At 48.0% G+C, this 19,247-nt stretch overlaps 1 protein-coding gene across 1 annotated transcript in view; it reads right to left on the minus strand.

Annotated features, from left to right (window-relative positions):
• TG (thyroglobulin) overlaps positions 1 to 19,247 on the minus strand; it is a 240,814-nt gene that overhangs the window by 135,114 nt on the left and 86,453 nt on the right. Inside the window, exon 35 of the mRNA XM_055431976.2 lies at positions 12,163 to 12,225. Within this exon, the coding sequence (XP_055287951.2) occupies positions 12,163 to 12,225 (63 nt within the window). The remainder of the gene's footprint in view (positions 1 to 12,162; positions 12,226 to 19,247) is intronic.

The raw sequence follows: 19,247 nt of genomic DNA on the forward strand, positions 1-19,247 counted from the left end.
TTTTGGAAAGTCTGTAGTTTCCATTTTTCTCAAATCACTACTATGTAGTTTCTTCCCTCCTCACCAGCGAAATTTGCAAAGGGCCCTTCATGACTAATCCAATGAATATGCACAGTCTCCATCTTCCTTGAAGGTACTGACCACACGGCCCTCCCCTGGTTTCCATGACTCCACACACCCTGCTGCTCCTTTTAACTCCTCTTCTGGTTTCTCTTCTGCTCTTCCCTTAAAGACCACAGTTCCTTGGGGGTCTGTCCCTGACCTTTACTATTTAAATTCTATATACTCTCCAAGGGTGATCTCATGACCCCCAAGGCTTAAAATACCACTGACATGCTAGCGATTATCAGAAGTATCTCCAGGACAGACCTTTGCCCCAGCCTCACGCTGAGATATTCGGGACTCACTAGATACCTCCCTGAAGCATGTCAAACTCGGCATGCTAAAAGCGGGACACTGAAGTCTTCCTGAGCTCTTTAACTCATTCCCTGCTGGCATTATCTGTTTGAGAACTGGCACCACCACCCGTGGGACTGAGGCCCTGAAATGTTCAGAAGGATCCTTAACCAGTGTACCAGCAGACTGTCCATCTAGTAAGGACATAACCAGTGTATCAGCAGACTGTCCATAGTGAAGACACAATACAGAAGGAAAGTCAAAATAAATGGCTTTATTTTCAAGTCTAAATATCCATTATAAGTGGATACTCTGTGCGGGGTAAATGCATTTATCTGATTTTCTAGCGAAAAAAGCAAAAACAAAAACCACAGCCTCCAAGTTTTCATACGTTCTGTCTGCTGCCTCCCGCACCTGCCTCTCCAGGCTCCCCTCTCATCCACCTACTTCCGACCACCCCAAACTCATGCTTGGCAGTCTAGCAAAACATTCGGTGCTGTCCGATTTTGTTCACTATTCCCTTTGTTTGCACTTGCAAAGTGAAGTCAGTTTATGCACCTGATGAGTTCATATCATCTTTCAAAACCCAACACAGATGTCACTTCCCTCGGAAGCCCTCCCAAGAGTCCTTCCTCTGCCATTCCCGGGAGTTTTTCTTCTGCTCTAAGTATCTTATAAATATGTCAAGTATTCCACTGATATGCAGCATTGGAAGTTACTTATGTTTTTTTCCTCTGTTAAATTATGAGTTTCTAGAGATCAAAGAGTCTGCCTTGGTTTTATTAATTCTCCAAGACTTGTCATAATAGCATATAAAAATACTAACAATAGCGGAACTTCCCTGGCAGTTTAGTGGTTAAGACTCACCACTTGCATTGCAAGGGGCGCGGTTTGATTCCTGGCCAGGGGACTACAATCCTGCATGTTGCACAGAGCTTGGCCAAAAAATAAGGATAGACATAGATATAAAGTTGCTGTTTAGTTGCTAAACTAAAAGAGTTGTGACAACTCTTTTGTGAGCCCATGGATCCTAGCCTGCCAGGCTTCTCTGTGTATGGGATTTCCCAGACAAGAATACTGAGTGGGTTGCCATTTCCTTCTCTAGAGGATCTTTCTGACCCAGGGGTTTAACCTAAATCTCCTGCATTGGCACGCAAATTTTTTTTTTATCACTGAGCCACCTGGGAAATCAAATAAAGTTGTAGTGAGCATTTATTAAAAGATATAGGGTTCTACATGCTATACAGGAATATCAATATCACAATTTTGCATGAACTGCCCAATCTATAAACATGTAACAAATTAGTGAATGAACAGAGCTCCTTAATTAATAAAGGAAAAATGGGATACTCACTCTTTTTTCATCTCTATAAATATTAATATTCTCATATCACAAGACTTCAGTAAATAATAATTGAATAAAATCAATTAATTGATCAGTGGATCACACAGAAAGCAAATAATGTGCATTTGATTTTATAATATCTCACTTTTATGTGGCCCATTCCTGTTTGTGAAACATTTTCATTTAAACTGTGATATTTAATAATGGGGGCTTCTCTGGTGGCTCATACAGTTAAGAACCTGCCTGCAATTCAGGAGACCTGGGTTTGATCCCTGAGTGAGGAAGATGCCCTGGAGAAGGGAATGGCAATACACTTCAATAATCTTGTCTGCAAAATTACATGGACAAAGGAGTCAGGTTGGTTACAGTCCATGGTGTCGCAGAGTCGGTCACGACTGAGGGACTGAACTGAACTGAATTGAGTGACTATACTTTCAAACTGAAGCTTGGAGCTGGTGAATCACATGGCCAAAGTCACAGCTCATGAATGTCAAGTCAAGGACTTGACCCAGACTGTCCCCTTCTAATCCCCATCCCACTGTAGCTGCCCCCTCCCTCCCCGGGCTCAATTCCAGACTCATAAATTTATTTCCTTCAGTGGCATGTGGGCTTCCCAGGCAGCACTAGTGGTAAAGAATTTGCCTGCCAGTGCTGGAGACTTGAAAGGCAGAGATTCAATCCCTGGGTCGGGAAGATCCCCTGGAGTAGGCAATGGCAACGCACTCCAGTATTCTCGCCTGAAGAATACCATGGACAGAGGAGCCTTGTGGGCTACAGTCCAGGGGGTCCCAAAGAGTCGGACATGACTGAAGCAACTTAGCAGGCACGCAAGCAGCATGTACATCCCAGGCAGGGGTTTTCAAAGACATCTGAAACAGTCCCGCATTTACTGAGGTTATGAGCTTGTGGTTGGTGAGTAATCACCTTTCACATTGCTAACTTCAAGGACACTTCTCAAGAAATGTCTAAGAAAACAGCATACCCAAGAAACTAGACTCTGTCCACGTCCTCATGGCAAATCACTAAATGTGTCACAAGCAGAATTTCCTAGTGGAAAGTCAAAGGCTCAGGTGGAATCTGATTTCTCTCAAAGAAGTTTGACCCTTATCAAGTGGAGGCCCCAAATTCCACCCCCATACAAAGGTTTCCTGGGAGGTGACAGGACAACTGAATTACTTAGAGCATCTGAACTCCTCTTCCTTGGAGCCACCGAGTGATGCTAGGAAGGTGGGGGAAATGTGCAGAAACTCAGAGGCACACGTGCATGTGAGGACCAATGTGAGCTGAGCAAGGTAATTCCAATAATGCACTGGACACTGAGCTCCTGCATGGGACAGCGGCCACCATGACCTCTCAGTGGACTGTGGGTAACTTGTGCAAGGTCACAGAGTTGGTTTGAACCCAGGCACAAGGTCACAGAGTTGGTTTGAACCCAGGCAGGCAGGCTCTCAAGACAGCACTCCCACCCTCCGCCTCTCCAGCCACTGTGGGGGCAGGAGCTGCTGAGCTGTCCGCACTGACCCCTTACTCACTGGACATGTTAGGTATCATGCTAAACACTCATCCTGCCTGATTCACCCAAATCTCATAGCAACTCATGGATGCAGGGGATATGATGAAGAGTCTGCCTCGAAGAACCCAAGGCTCAGAGAAGTGAAGGGACTGAACCAGGTTACAGAGAGGAGGAGCAGAACTGGAAATGAAACCCAGATTTGCCCAATGCCAAGGTCTCTCCACTCCACTGCTTCTGCTTCTAAAAACATCTACCAAGAGCTTTCTGCTTCCCTCTGGGTAAGTTATCACAGAAACAGAAGAAAATAAAAAACCACGCCTTAAAGTGTAACTGAACCAGTCATAAGAATTACCAAAATAGAAAAGTTAAAAGAGAAGCATAGAGGACATTGAAGCCACCCCCTCCCACAGTGAGGGAATCTCTAACATGCTTGAATACTCCACTGACGGGGACCTCATCCTCTCCACCTCACGCCATCACAGCAGGACCAATAACGCCTCTTCCTCCATCCTTTGACCCCACCCCCACTCATCCCATCCCCCACTGCCCCCTCCACAAGGTAACGTCTACATGGAAGCTCTCCCACAGCCTCCCCTGTGCTAGGCTCCTCTCCACTTCTGGACTCCACTCATCGGGGAGGGAAAGTGACTACTTCCTTGACAAATGAGATTCTGTTCCGCCAAGGAGGCCAGAGAATTCAGCACAGGCTCCTGATGGCTCAGTGGTAAAGAATCCTCCTGCAGTGCAGGAGACATAGGTTTGATCCCTGGGTTGGGAAGTCTCCCTTGGAGAAGGAAATGGCAACCCACTCCAATATTTTTCCCTGGAGAATCCCATGGGCAAGGGAGCCTGGCAGACTACAGTCCATGGAGTCTCAAGAGTCGGACATGACTTATCGACTAAACAACAACAATTTTAATAAATAATAAAATAAAAACTTTGTGGAGCACTGCTGCTGCTGCTGCTGTCACTGTCACTTCAGTCGTGTCCGACTCTGTGTGACCCCATAGATGGAAGCCCACCAGGCTCCCCCGTCCCTGGGATTCTCCAGGCAAGAACACTGGAGTGGGTTGCCATTTCCTTCTCCAATGTGTGAAAGTGAAAAGTGAAAGTGAAGTTGCTCAGTCATGTCCGACCCCTAGCGACCCCATGGACTGCAGCCTACCAGGCTCCTCCATCCATGGGATTTTCCAGGCAAGAGTACTGGAGTGGCTTGCCATTGCCTTCTCCTGTGTAGCACTAGCCACTGGCAACATAGTATTACCATTTTTAATCAACAGAATTATTATAACCCATAAAAATAAAGGAAATCTACCACTGTTGATGGATTGCTTTCAGAGATGGTTTAATTCATAATCAGCTCACAGTGATTAGAGTGGTCCTAGGAGGGTCACTATTCTGAAATATTTCCCCTCAAATGCTTAACAAAGGATCTGAATTTCCACTTTTAAAAATGAAATATTCCTGGTTTACCCACTTCTTAAAATGTGACCACTCTTGGGGAAAATGTTATTTTATAAAAGAAGGTAGGTCCTAGGTTGGCATATTTTGTTTTTGACCCTATTTCCCTTCAATTCGATTGAGCCAATCCTTGATGGACCATGTACAAAACTGGTGCTGTCTGAGAAGGAAGTTATCAAGGTAAATCCTTTGTTTTCTCCAGTCTCTAAGATCTAACAAAGGTTTAAGACACAATTATTCAGCAAATATTAATCAAATGTCTCTCAGGCATACCATGTACAGCTGCAAAGGTTGTATACTGTACAAGTGCAGGGTCAGCATTCACAAAGATGACCTGTGAAAGGATCCCTTAGAACTGGCAGTGCTTGACCTAATCTAGCTATTCCAACAATGCTAAACTTCATCAGGCATTGGGGCAGCAATTTTACACATAAGGCATCTTTAAAGTCCAATAACAACCTCTTTGAAGACACCATCATCTCCATTTTAAAAGTGTAACAACTGAAGCTCGTAAGTATCCCTTAAATTGGTCAAGTTCACAACCTAAGGAAGGCAAAGATAGGATTCCTACATCCCATGTGATTTCTAATCCATTCACCTGGTTACCATTCATTAATTTATTCATTCTTTCAACACGCATTAATTGAATCACTGTTAGCTTTAAACTACTAACCTTGAGCAAAATGGATATTTATATTTTTCTTTAAAAAAGCAAATAATGGTAAATAAAATAAGATTGAGTGTCTACTAGACACTTTGCTAAGTGTTTAGCATCAAACCATGAATGACAAGATATCTGCCCTTTGCAGCATGAAATCTCACAAGCAAGCAAACAAGAGAAATATGTTTGTTCATTTGGGGACTATTTCCTGAGAACTGACTAGGTACAGTCATGTTTCTAGGGCTAAAACATAGCAATGAACAAGACAGATAAAAGCCCCTGCCCCGTGTGGCTTTCCTTTTAGAGGAGGGCAAACAACTACTCAGGAAGCACACAAGGGAGAAGATTTCACAGCACAAAGCTATGCAGACACTAAGGCAGGGTGAAGGGGCAGGAAGTGCCGAAGAGGCTGCTTTGATGGGGACAGTCGAGGCTGAGATGAAGGCTCCATGGAGCAGGGCTTTCCGAGGCTCTGTTCATGGCTCTGGCCCCAGTGCCTAGTGCCTGGCAGAATAAGTGCTCAAGAAGATCCAACCGGTCCATTCTAAAGGAGTGATCATTGGAAGGACTGATGCTAAAGCTGAAACTCCAGTACTTTGGCCAACTCATGCGAAGAGTTGACTCACTGGAAATGACTCTGATGCTGGGAGGGATTGCGGGCAGGAGGAGAAGGGGACGACAGAGAATGAGATGGCTTGATGGCATCACCGACTCGATGGACATGAGTTTGAGTGTACTCCAGGAGTTGGTGATGGACAGGGAGGCCTGACATGCTGTGATTCATGGGGTCGCAAAGAGTCGGACACGACTGAGCGACTGAACTGAACTGAACTGAAACACTAAGCACTTGTTGAACGAATAAGCGAATGAACAGGGGGAGGGCAGCTGAGGCAGAAGAATGATAACTGTGCCCCAAATCCTGCACCTCACCAGCTGGCCCGAGGCTTCCTCCTGCCTCCGTGGAGAGAAGTGAAGCCTTCCAAGCTGAGGGCCCGTTTCCGCCTGTGTCCCACTTTACTTCCCTCTGCCGTGGCTGGGATCCCAGTCTGCCAGCCGTTTCTCCATCTCAGTCCCTGGGTCTCCGAGCAGCAGGGCATGGGTCCGGGGGAGCTCACTGGGTCCAGGTCCAGAGCACACTCAGTCCTGCCGGTCACAGCCACCCAGGTAGCGGGAGCCGGGGCAGGTGGGCATCCCAACCGCAAGCACTGGTCTAGGAGGGCACTGCCACTGCCAACTAGACTCAGCACTCTCGATGGGTTGCAGACAGGAAAGAGTGCGTGCCTGTCAACCTCACCCTGCTGGGCCCTGGGATATGGACTCTACCTCTGGACACCACTTCCCATGAACAGGGACAGAGTCTATAGCGTGAGGTCCAGAGAAAGGCAGTGTGTCTCTGTGTATGTGTGCACACGTCAGCTCTGTGCATTTTGGAAAGGAGATTTAAGTTTTATGCAAACATGAGGCAATGTTGGAGTCAGTACCTGCTCACCTGGCCCTTTCAGCCCAAAGACCAGAAGGATGAAGAACTGGCGTGTGTGTGGGTTAACGCATCACCACGCTAGTGGCTATGGCAGGCAGGTGACAATGCCCCAGGGTCGCTGAAGGACACAGTTGTTAATAGCTCCCATCCCAGTCTCAAATGAGCCTCAGATGAGATCATTAAAGTGTTGCGCCCCAGGGATGCAGGCTGTGATGTCCTCCAGACCCCACTTCAGGAATGAAGGGCTCCTCCCCAGCTGCTGGCAGAGACCCTCCTGTCAGACCCCTGCAGGGAGGGTGGCACCCCAGAAGGGCAGCCATATCTATGTGTGACCAATGTGAGGGTGTGACAAGTTTAAAGGTCATCCCAGCACCCCCAGAGATCAACTGAGCTAAAGTCACACTGAAGCTCAAGTTCTCTCTCTCTCCTTTTTTCCTCTTCCACCCCCTTGATTACACTTCCTAAAAAATGACCTGCATTCTGATCTCCGAGTCTGACTCCTGGGGGACCCAACCAGCAACAGTCAGCATCTTCAGTGGGGAGACTCTGGGTTTGGATCAGATTGGGTTTGAATCCCGGCTCTACCATTCATTAATTCTGTGACCCTGGGCCTCTCTGACCAACACTTTCCAAGTCTGTAAAATGGACATAAGCGTGCACATCTCCTAGGGTAGTTGTGGGGATGAAAATATGGAAGTACTTAGCACAGTGATTGACAGATGAAGTTGCTAGATACATAGTCATGGAAACATTCATGACTTAATAGCTCTGACCTTAACTGGCTGTGACTTGGGAGAGTCACTCTTTCTGCCTGTTTCCTCTTCTGTAGAAGGATGGGTTTGGGCTTGGGAATTATTACAGACATTTCTTCAACATCCAGTCTTACCAGGTTCAGTGCCGAGCCTTGTACTATTTATTCTACAACGCAAGCCTACTAGACTGATATTTCTTATTTTTCACCACCATCCTCACTTCACAGAGGCCAACAGAGGCTTGCGGAGACTGAGGAATCTGGCCCCGGAGTGCCCAGTGATTAAGTGACGGGGCAGGATGGGAAGCCGGGTGGACGGACTTAAAGCCCATGGCCGCACCAGAATGCCCCGATGTTTCCTTCAATGAGCCACGCTCCCTGCCAGTGCTGGCATTTTTTAGGATCACACAATTCTGTCTCCAGCTGAACGGAAAACATTTGCAGAACAGATCAACTGAATTCCATCAGCCCCTTGGCAGAGCCAGGAAAGGATGGAGGCCAAGCAGACAAAGCTGATTGACTACAATCGTGTGTCCCCAAGAAAGACTGTTGGCACAGCCACTTCTATCTCCATCAACCTGGAGTTCAGACTTTACCACTGTTGCTGAGCTCCAGGCTGGGGAAGCTGAGCAGGGCAGACTTTGACCAGGCATCTTCTTCAGCCACACCTCCCACCCTCTCAAGCTGTAGCCTCACCCACACCCTTGATCTGCCGGTAGCAACCTGTGCTCACAGTCAAGAGCCGGGGTGTATTTTAAAGGGTGTTTTGAATTCCTCAGATGAAAGAAACTCAGAGCATAGACACAGTTTTCTAAAACTCACATTCTATGTTTTCCTCTGGCTTGCACTCTAAATACTCAGTTTGTTTCAATGACACCACTAAAAGAAGAGCTTCTGAAACAGGGAATGACAAGCAATTATCCTGGGAATTACCCCTTGAAAGATCCCGGGCTTGACCTGCAGGGGACGGGGAGATAGTGGTCATTGTACAGGAAGCCTCCAATGTCCTGAACATCGTTCTGGACTGGTTGTCACGGGTCTTTTAAGAAGCAACGGACCTTTTCTCTTACAAAGAAATAGCATCTTTGCCGTTTTTGCCTATTTTAAAAAAACATACAATTTTCCCTATGAAAGTAAAACAGCTCTCAACACATAGATGACACAATTATCCTTATTTTCTCAAAGCCTAGCTTGTCCACGCACTAAGCATCTCCACCTTAGTCCAAACGGAGAGCATTTGAGTCATTTTGAAGCTCATTATGGAGGTGGCTCAAGGGTAAAGAATCCACCTGCAATGCAGGAGACTCGAGTTCAATCCCTGGGTCAGGTAGATGCCCTGGAGGAAGAAGTGGCAACCCACTCCAGTATTCTTGCCTGGAGAATCCCATGGACAGAGGAGCCTGGCCGGCTACAGTCCACGGGGTCACAAAGAGTTGGATCTGATTGAGAGACCAACACTTTCACTTTGCTGTCTTCAAACCCGCTAATGTTAGAAACCTTCTTTGGAGCAACATAAACCAAGAGCTTAGAGTGGTCCCTAGCACACAGTATGTACCCAAGACAGGTCCCTGAGGTTTCACAGGTCACCTTCAACTCTTCCATCCACATTAATCCATCCATCATCCCATCAGAATCCCCCTTTTCAAGCAGATGTTGAAGGGGTAGCTTATACACACAACTTCATAAAAGAAACAAGGCCAAGACTTTAAAAGGTCTCCGGACAAGTCTGAGATGGGGAAGTTCATCTCTGTCACCCTTTCCAGAAGCTCAACCCAAACATTTTAATCTAACTCTTAGTGGGGCCAGATACACATCGATTCCAGTCCCACGTGGTCATTTACCCTAATGAAGCCTCGGACTCCTTACTTGAAAAATAGAGTTTGTGACCATCTCACTTTCTTTTGAGCATGAAATGATTTATGCAATGTTTGGCATTTAATAAATACTTCCTTTTCTCCCTGAATCAAAAGTGCATAAAGATGAGGGATTTACATATGCTTGGTGTGTATTTGCATGCGTGTGCACACACATGCACGCACACCATCCATGTCAGCGTCACATAGAGGCACCAATACCCTGAAGGCAGAATGACGCTCCTGCCTCTGACACATCAAACGAACATGCTCACACTCTTAATTCCAACCTGGGAGCTCTGTGCACAGATGGGATGTTGGGGCCACACCTCTTCTGCTTTCAAACCACACTTGTCCAAAGCATATTTGAAAATACTGTGACATCTCATTCCACTTTCAAAACATCTACCCAGATCCATACACTTTGTGTGTTCGTGAAGAGCGATGTGGAATTCTATATCATTTTTCTTTTGTTGGTGATCCAAATCTCAGTAATACAAACCTTATCAAAAACAGACTGGAACCATTGTAAAATCACCTGAAGATGCTTATACGTTGATTGATTCCTATCTAACAGTATACATTTGACTTAAGATATCAAAACTTTATCCATAAATTTAATAAATGATTTCTTAGTGGTAGTATTTAATAATTCTAAGCACGTGATGGAAAAAAACACTGATTCACTGCTAGCAAGTATGAAACGACAAACAAGTGTTTGGGACTAATTTGACAAGATAGACCTAGAGTTTTTAAATCTAGAGTTCTCAATCCCAGGAATTCTGCTTCAGAAAAGGTACTCCCACCACCAGCAGGAAATAATCTGGACATTGGAAAGAGCTCTATGCAGAAAGGGATTCTTGTGATATTTTCATGGTGATGAGCAGTCAAAAACAACCAAATGCCCAGAAACAGAGGAATGAGTTAGTGAACTGCATGACAGTCGTGGCTGATACTGTTCTTTGTTTCTTCATCACCAGAGAGGGAGCATTTTGGGGTAAGAACTTGGTCAAACAAATGAGTGAATATACACACGCATGCACGAACGGTCAGCACATCCACAACAGTTTGGAAATCTGCACACAATGCAATGTTAGGTAAAAACAAAACACTGAAGAGAGATTACAACTACTTTTCACACACACAAATCTAAAGAGATTAGGAAATAAACCAAAGTATTAACTGACATGGAGTAACTTCTAAATAATCCTGTGATTTTCTTTTTTCCTTCTGTATTCTGGCATTGCTTGCATTTTTCTGTCATTAACAAATAGGAAGATAGAAACTGCCTTTAGAGGTTGGTGTGATGATCAAAAGTCTTAGACATGAAATCTGTAAGTGCTTAGACACTGATATTCTGAATAGAACACTCTGGGGGACAAAAGTACAGACAAAGCCAGCTCTTTTCACTGAGTGGAGGAAGCGACGACGTGGTTGAGGACATTTACACTCTCAGCCCAGCCCTGGCTAAACATGACTCCCTCCCACACAAGCCACGTTCTGTCCCCTCAGCCAGGACCGTAATGACACACGTCGAGCGCCCCTCAGACATCATGTCACCGGCCAGGAATGATGCGAGCCTCACGTTTCCTGACTAAGGGGAGGCATAAGCAGGGCATGCACTGAGGCCCACGCTGGCCGGCCCACCCCCGCCCCGCCCCACGCTTCCCACTGCCCGGGCAGCAGATGGGGCCAGCGGTGGTGGGCACGGTGCCAGGTGCGGGAGGGGACAGCAGCCTCAGCCTGCCCATGCTCCTGGGCTCGGGGCCAGTACCCCGCCTCAGAGGTCACTGTGCCACTCGGGGGCACCCGGGGCTCTGAGCCCCAACTCCTCTGCACAGAGAAGACTTGACTCCTTTCACTTTGGGGCCCCAAACACCACGGCTCCTGACATGGCCCCAGGGTCGTGCAGGCCTCATCACCACGCCATACGGTGAAAACAAACCTTAGAACAAAAATCAGGAGTACCAGTAAACCCCCTACATGCGAACCTTCAAGTTGCAGATTTGCAAAGATGCAAACGTCCATTCGCATGCCCCATCACGTAAGTCAGTTCACGCGTCTGGCGTACATGGTCAGGTGCGTGCATCCTCTACAAGCGGTAGTGTTTTGTGTACCTTACTGTACAGAACTGCATAGAGCCCAGTAGTACAGTATCTTTATTTCGAGCCCAAGATGTCCAGAAACAAGCATAAAGGCAGCGGTGAAGCAGCTGGTGCTGCTGAGACGTGCCATCTGTAGTATGCTACTATACTTTTCAAGGTGGTGGACTGTAAGATTAAACACGTTTTAGTTTTTGTGTTTGTTTTGTATGCATTATTTGTGCAAAAAGCATTATAAGCCTATTATAGTACACTACTGGATAGCCCATTGTGTTAGCTGGGTGCCTAGGCTAACTTTGTCAGACTCACAAACATGCTCTTGGGATGGAACTCATATATGTGTAGTGGACTTTTTGTACTGGGCTCCCGTCCCACTCGGCCTCTGCTTGGCTGTGTTGTTTGGCCGTCATTTAACCGTTGCAAGTTTCCCCGTCTCTGAAATGGATGTGGTGCTGGTATTTGCCCTCTCCATGCACGTGTCTAACTGAGAGGAGCTTGAGGGCAGAAATGTGATGGGCTCCTGTGAGCTATAAACTCTTGGACAGAAGCGAGGAGAAAGTCAGCCTCACATAGGAGAGACAAAGAAGATCATGGACTCACCGTTCTCCGTGAGGGCAGGCAGAGCCACCGAAGGGCAAAAACTGGGAGCATCACTTTGAGAAACTGAAAAGAAGACAAAGACGGCCTTTTAGATCTTCTTGACTCTTTGGCTCATTGAGCCCCGAAGGCAGGAGGACTGGTCTTACTTGGCGACACAAAGTCGTGCATGGAAGGCAAGACAGTGTGCACAGTGCCTGGTTCCACTCCTGTGTGGTCAGGACAGGGTGGGTTGTGCTGAAGGGACATACTAACATCTCAGGGGCTTAAAGCAACCAAGGTCTCCTCTCCCTGAGCCATGTGCCTGCTGCAGGTGCTGGGGGCTCTCCTCTGTGTCAACCCCCTTCAAGCCCCAGGCAAGGGGAGGTTCCATCACACCCCTGCCTCCCAGACGCTGCGGCAGGGAAAGGACAAGGCTACCACTGCTTGCACAGTTTTGCCTACGATTGACACATAGCACTTATTTTCATACCATTTGCCAAAGCCAGAGGTGCAGAAGTGCAGACCAGCCATGTTCCAGAGAGTGGTCACCTAGAGACATGCGGTGAACAAGGAAAATGCCCACTATCATTGCTTAGCTGACTCACTTAGGGGAAACACTTAGCCCCTCTGGGCCTCAGTTTCCACATCTGTACAATGGGGATGACACAGCCTATGCTGAGAATTGCCATGAGCATGACAGGAGGTAGTATCGGGCCACGCGCAGGGTGAAGGCCACAAGACGGCAGCTCTTCATGGCAGGCAGCATGGCAGGTGGACAGAACCTGGAGTAGGTGGACAGACAGACCTGGGCTCCAACCTCCATGGGCCCCTTAGAAGCAGGGCAAATGGACAAGTGATCTGGCTTCTTCAATCCCCAGCTTCAGGCACTGGTATGAGACGATGATGTCAGAATTAAATGAGAAACTGCACACACCCAGGAGCTGGCCCATCAGTGCTAACTACCCCTTCCCTTGCCTCTCCCCTTACTGAACAGATCACAGTCTTCAAAGCCACAGCATCTTTTTCTCCCAATGGCCCAGACCAGGAGTGCAGCCAGACCTCTCCCTCTCTGAGCTACAGTGCAGCATGATCAGCGGTCAAGCGTCATGGGTGAGGCTCAGAGTCAAGGGCCAGGAACCCAGGGTGACCTTCCTTGTCCTCAGCTTCCCTGTCTGTAAAATGGGAGTAATGATAGTATCTCATTTAGGACTCTGAGGCTTAGATGAGTGAAGCTTTGGGCATACAGTAAGAACTCAATAAATGCTGGCCACTATTTACTCTTAATATCGCCCTTTTAGGAACTTCTTGGCAGTCTAGTGGTTAAGACTCTGAGTTTCCAACACAGGGGGTGTGGGTTCCATGCCTGTCTGGGGAACAAGGATCCCACATGCCTTGGGGCATGGCCAAAAGAAAAAAAATAAAGTAAAATAAAATTTAAAATTTCAGCACTACTGAAATTGTAGGTGAAGCAAAATATAAATATATATATATATATCAGTCTTTTGTAGTAACACATCCTTGTCATTGATGCTCAGCCTTGTCTGCCTCCACGAAAGCCTGAGTCAGAGTCATGTCCATCTGGTCCCAAAGGCCTGGTTTGGGTCCCCTCCCATCCCATCTCCTCCTCTGCCTTTCTCACTGTTCAGACACACCATGACCCAGCCTCCATTCATTCTAGAGCCTCAGTTATTGTGTGTCCCTTCTGCTTGGCTCCATCTGCCTAAAAGCCCCTACTCCCGGTCATCATTCTAGAGCCTGTTTCCCAGCCTTCAGCGGACATTGGAATCCCCTGGAGGGCTTGGTGACCCACACTGTGTGAGCTTCACCCCCAGACTGTCTGGTCAAGCAGGTGTGGGCTGGGGCCCAAGATCCGCCATTTCTAATAAGTTCCCAGATGATGCTGACCCTGTTGGACTCACTCTGAGGGTCACTGAGCCAAGGCTTCCGTCACCCAGCGTCCTGTGAGCTCCTCACACAAAACTCAGAACCACCCACCACCCTCCACGGTACCCAGGGGACCAGTGTGTTCATTTAAATGTCCATCTTTGCTTTCTCAGAGCAAAGACCCTGAGAGTCAGCACACTGCAGAGAACGATTATTTGACGGGTCTGTAACAAGGGCATTTAGACATCCAGCCCCTTGGGCCCAGTGATTCTCCTTCTGGAAGTCTGTCTGGAAATTCAAAGCAAGCTCAGTTTGCGAAGGAAAGATTTATACAACATTAATGAATGGCCAGAAAGTCTATACATCCAAGGCTGTGAGAACAGTTAGGCAAGCTGTCCACAGGGAGAATGACCGTACGCACGTCCAGGCATTTATCACCTAGATCTGCTGCTGTTGCCTTACCTACTCTTTCTCAGCCCCCAGTGTTTCCCGACAGGGTGCTGTCAACCCTCTGGGTGGGACCTTCTTCACTGTACAGGAATAGCTGAACCCTGAAAGTTCTCAGCTTCCCTGGGCCCCCTGGGGCACTGAAAATCTTAACACCCTCTTTCCCTGGGGGCCCTCCTACAGAGAATCACACTGTGCAACTTGGAGCCAGTTGCCCAGCTAATTCCTACTTGTTAAGCAAGACGACAGTAACCCTTCTTCTTTCTTCCCAACTCTGCTTTCAGTGACATCAAGCTGGTGGCCTGAAATGGGCTGCAGCCGGGGTGTTTATACCACGGAAAGAGGCAACCACGACACCCCGCCCTGCACCTGCCCAGCCCGCCCTAATTGTAACACATTTGCCAACAGACCAGAAAATGGGGTAAGGAGAGACCCCACCTCATCACGTCGTTTGGGGACTAAATAAGACGCTGCCCACCTAACACTAGCCTAGCCAAGGAGCTGACAGGGTGCTAAGCAAATGGCAGAGGCTCGTGCTGGGATGTGAGTGATGCTGAGGAATGAATCAGACAGCAAACTCTCCTATGTGCGGTGGTTTCTATGTGGGCTGCAGAGAGGCATAATTAGAAGAGCCGGTCACTTCCTTTCCAAGTCATTCCCGTATCTAGAATATCTATCTACAGGGTCCAAGTGCATTTGTTTAGCAGAAGAAGAGAGGAAGTGGGAGGCTTCTATTGGGTTTTTTTAGAAGCCACATTTGACTTTGTAAACAAACCAAAGACCCTGCCCCACTTGCAGGCCACTTGTGGCTGCAGCGGGGTGGGGGGAGGGGGAGGGGGGTTTGAACAGCAGCTCAGCTCCCCTCTCAGAGCAGCCAGCGGATACCGGAGCCCCAGAGGAGCCCCCTTCCAGGCAGCCCTGCGCCCCAAGGCAGCTGGACCACAGAGCAGCCTCTTGCCCTTCCATTCCCACCCTGGTTGCTAAGATGCTTCCTCTTTGAGTACTGCCGCCCTGCCCGGAAGGGGCTGCAAACAGCCTCATTTGCATCCACAGTCACTCAGCCTGGGTCTCTGGGTTCTGTGCTCAGATCCCTGGAACTTTCTGTTCGCTCTGGGCAGCAGTGAGAAATCACATGGCTCTCTGGGCAGTCCCTCTGGGCGCTCGCTGCTCTAGGTTTGTGCCTCTCTCCGGGTTCCCAGGAACTTGACTTCCATTTTTGTTCTGAGAACACAGCTCAGTACCAGGGTCGTGTCGCCTGTGTGCAGGTCTCTGGGGGCCCGGGGGTGCGGGACAGGACTATGGCCATCCTACCCACTGTCCCTGCACCCTCCACCCGATGCGCCTTCATCTCCACCTAGATTCCCCCTGGAGTGGCTCTGGCGCGATCCCTTGTAGAACAACATTTCTTGCGCCCCTTTTGCGCTCCAGAAGCCCCCATGCATCTCCCCACAGTAAGACAAGCCAGAGGGCTGAGCTGTTCTCTGGGACAGAGGGAGTAATTACTCCTGATGATGAGGGGCTAGGAGAGCACCGGCCCCACAGCGGTCCCAGCGAACGCGGGGAGAGCACTGCAGAAGCGTTTCTGGCATCACTAAGTGCCTGAGAAACGTTCCTTCTCTCACGTCTGCCTCCCAGGCCAGGCTCGGCCCTTTGGGGAAGGACCTTCTATCGCTGGTGCTTCAAGGGTGTTTGATGTGTAGCAGGGGCTTCCCTGGAGGCTCAGATGGTAAAGACTCCATCTGCAATGCACGAGACCCAGGTTTGATCTCTGGGTTGGGAAGATGCCCTGAAGGAGGGCATGGCAACACACTCCAGTATTATTCCGGGAGAATCCCATGGACAGAGGGGCCTGGCGGGCTATAGTCCATGGGGTTGCAAAGAGTCGGACACAACTGAGCGTCAGAACATATTATTATCATATTAGGAGCTCAACAAATGGCCCTTCCTTTCCTCTTCTTCTGTCCAGTTCTTTAGGTGCAGGCCCCGGGTTATGCTTTTTGTGTCTGGTTGTCAGTCGGGAGTGAAGTCAGGAGTCCATGCCCATCACTCAACACAGATGGCAGTAGAGGAGGCATGCTTTATGTCTGTCTACGTAACTAGGCACCGACGTACATATGAAAGTGAAAGCGGCTCAGTCGTGTCCGACTCATTGCGACCCCATCAACTGTAGCCTTCCAGGCTCCTCTGAAAATGGAATTCTCCCAGTCAGAACACTGGAGTAGGTAGCCATTCCCTTCTCTAGGGGATTTTCCCAACTCAGGAATCAAAGCCAGGTCTCCCGCATTGCAGGCAGATTCTTTACCGTCGGCGCCACCAGGGAATACGTATGTGTGTGTATACACACGTGTGTGTGTATGTATCTGCCTGCCCATCATCTGTTTATCTATCTTCCCAGAGATCTATCATCATCTATCTTTGTCTCGCTCTGTCCATCCGTCATCTCTCTCTCTGGGTTTGGGTTTCTGCCCTGAGGTCCTTGACCACATTCCCTGCCTCACTGTACACCCCTCTTGTCTCTGCCTCCCTGAGTTTGATGACAGGGTACCCCCAGCAGTATCTCAGGAGGAATCTCACTCTCCCCTGAAGTACCTGCTCTCAGAGGTCAGTGCTCAAGGTCATGACACCCTCCCCGGCCAAAACCATAGATGGCAGGATGCTACACGACCAAGCCATGGATTTGAAGCCAGGGCAAAATCTATTACAGAAATTCTTTGCAAGAATTCCTTTGTAAAAACCATGTTTCCTGTGCCAGTGCTGACTGAGAGTCACCCTTCATGGCACAGGACCCTCTGTGCAGCCTCCCTGCTCCTGCAGGGCCCCTTCTTCCTATGACTGTGCATGACTGTCTAACAGGAAGATGAGGATGGGATGACAAGATGTCAGCTTGTTTGTTGGGTTTTCCAGAGTTACACTGGTGCAGTTTTATCTACAACAGAAAGCAGAATACAAGGCCATACTAAGGTTCAGAATCCAGAAGATGACTGACTGTGTTTTGGCTCAAACTGTATCACAAATCAAAAGGTGACTTTGTCCTGGATCGGTGTGACTGAACTACGAGAACAGTCTAATTAATGGAACCAGTTTCCTTGAATAATACTCCTTTTCTCTGCCTAGGGCTTAGGAGGAGATCATTCATCAAGTCTTAAGACCTACCCCACCACCCGCTTCTGATGAAGATGACTTAAGGGAGAAAGATGGACTGGTAAGAACCTGGTGTTGCTCTGATGGGAGCCATGGGTCATACCAGGTCACCAAAACTCTGTGTCAGCCAGACCTCTTCCTTCCACTCTTTTGAAATTGGAGATTCAGAGCCACTCACACCAGAATGGCCTTCAGCCATGCACATCTCAGGGTGTTTTCCAGCCAGAGGTCCTGAGAAACTGATGCCATTGTGGCATTTTAAAATCTTTCACCCCACTCACCCAAGCACTGAAAACAGACAGTGTGCAGTGTGGAAAGCTGCCTGTGAGGGCGGCTCCAGGCCAGCAGACCAGAACCTACAGGGAGTGGTCCCTGAAGCATGAAAGAGGGCTTGCAGGAGGCTGTCAGTAGTGGAGCTCCACCTCTCGGAAGCAGAGCTAGTATCTTGTTCCTGTATTCCCACAACAACTTACGCCTGTCTGTTCCAGTCCTGAGTCTGGGACGCTACAGTTAATCACAGACACCCACGACCTCCTTACTAGGATGTGAGCATCTATAATAAGAAAAATGACTACATCTTATTAATTTCACATTTCCTATTGCCCAGCACAATGGATGACTCAGTATGGACACTCAAAAGAGTTTCAAAACTTCTAAACTTAAGATATGAACAATCCAGCACTAAATGGCTTATTTAGTTACAGTCTGCAATTGCTCCTTAGGATTTCCCAGGTGGCTCAGTGGTGAAGAATCCACAAGAGATGTGGTTTGGATCCCTGGGTCAGGAAGATCCCCTGGAGAAGGAAATGGCCAACCCACACCAGTATTCTCACCTGGGAAAACCCAAGGACAGAGGAGCCTAGCAGGCTACAGTCCAGGGGGTCACAAAGGGTCGGACACAACTGAGCAATTAAACAGCAACAACATCAATTATTCCTTAAGTTGAGCACCCGGAGGATAGGAATCATATCATATACATACTCAGCCATTACATCATAGTGAATATGTCACATAGCTGAACATAGCCATATCATTTGGTTATTTGGACCTGGTTCTTTTTTACAAAGTCCAACTATCCTGAGTCCAAATTCCATCATTTACCTGCTCTGTATGACCTTGGTAAAGTGACTTAGCCTCCATGGACCTGTTTCCTCATCTAACAGAGGTTGTAAGGATTAAATGGGATAACACTTGTAAAGTGCTTGCATTCAGCCAGGCACACACACGAGAAGACCCCAAAGAACAGAGGCTGGATTTAGAAAACCAGAGACCCCCCGGGGCACAGCTGATGCTCGGTCAATGCCCTGGTCAGAACTCCTGAGTCCTCAGACTGACCCTGTGAAATATATGTCATAAAAAGCTAATAGTCTCTGCAGTCAGATAAAAAGAAACACAACAGATGGAAAAGAGTTGGGACATAACCACCTTGAATACTTTTCCTGGCCAACTCCTGCCAAGATGTTGTAACACTGGTCTGAGTCCCATATTTCTGAACAAATGAATTATGTCTTAGCTTCTTTTTACCCAGCCCTTCCCTGCACAATGGAAAGATGAAAAATGACATTTTCCAGCCTTTGGGAGGTAGGGTGAGGAGATGGAAGAGGTGAGAGAGGACGGATGGGCAAGGAGGCATT

The sequence above is a fragment of the Moschus berezovskii genome, chromosome 16, assembly GCF_049115385.1.
Source record: "Moschus berezovskii isolate FMDL1 chromosome 16, NW_MosBer_1.0, whole genome shotgun sequence".
NCBI lineage: Eukaryota > Metazoa > Chordata > Mammalia > Artiodactyla > Moschidae > Moschus > Moschus berezovskii.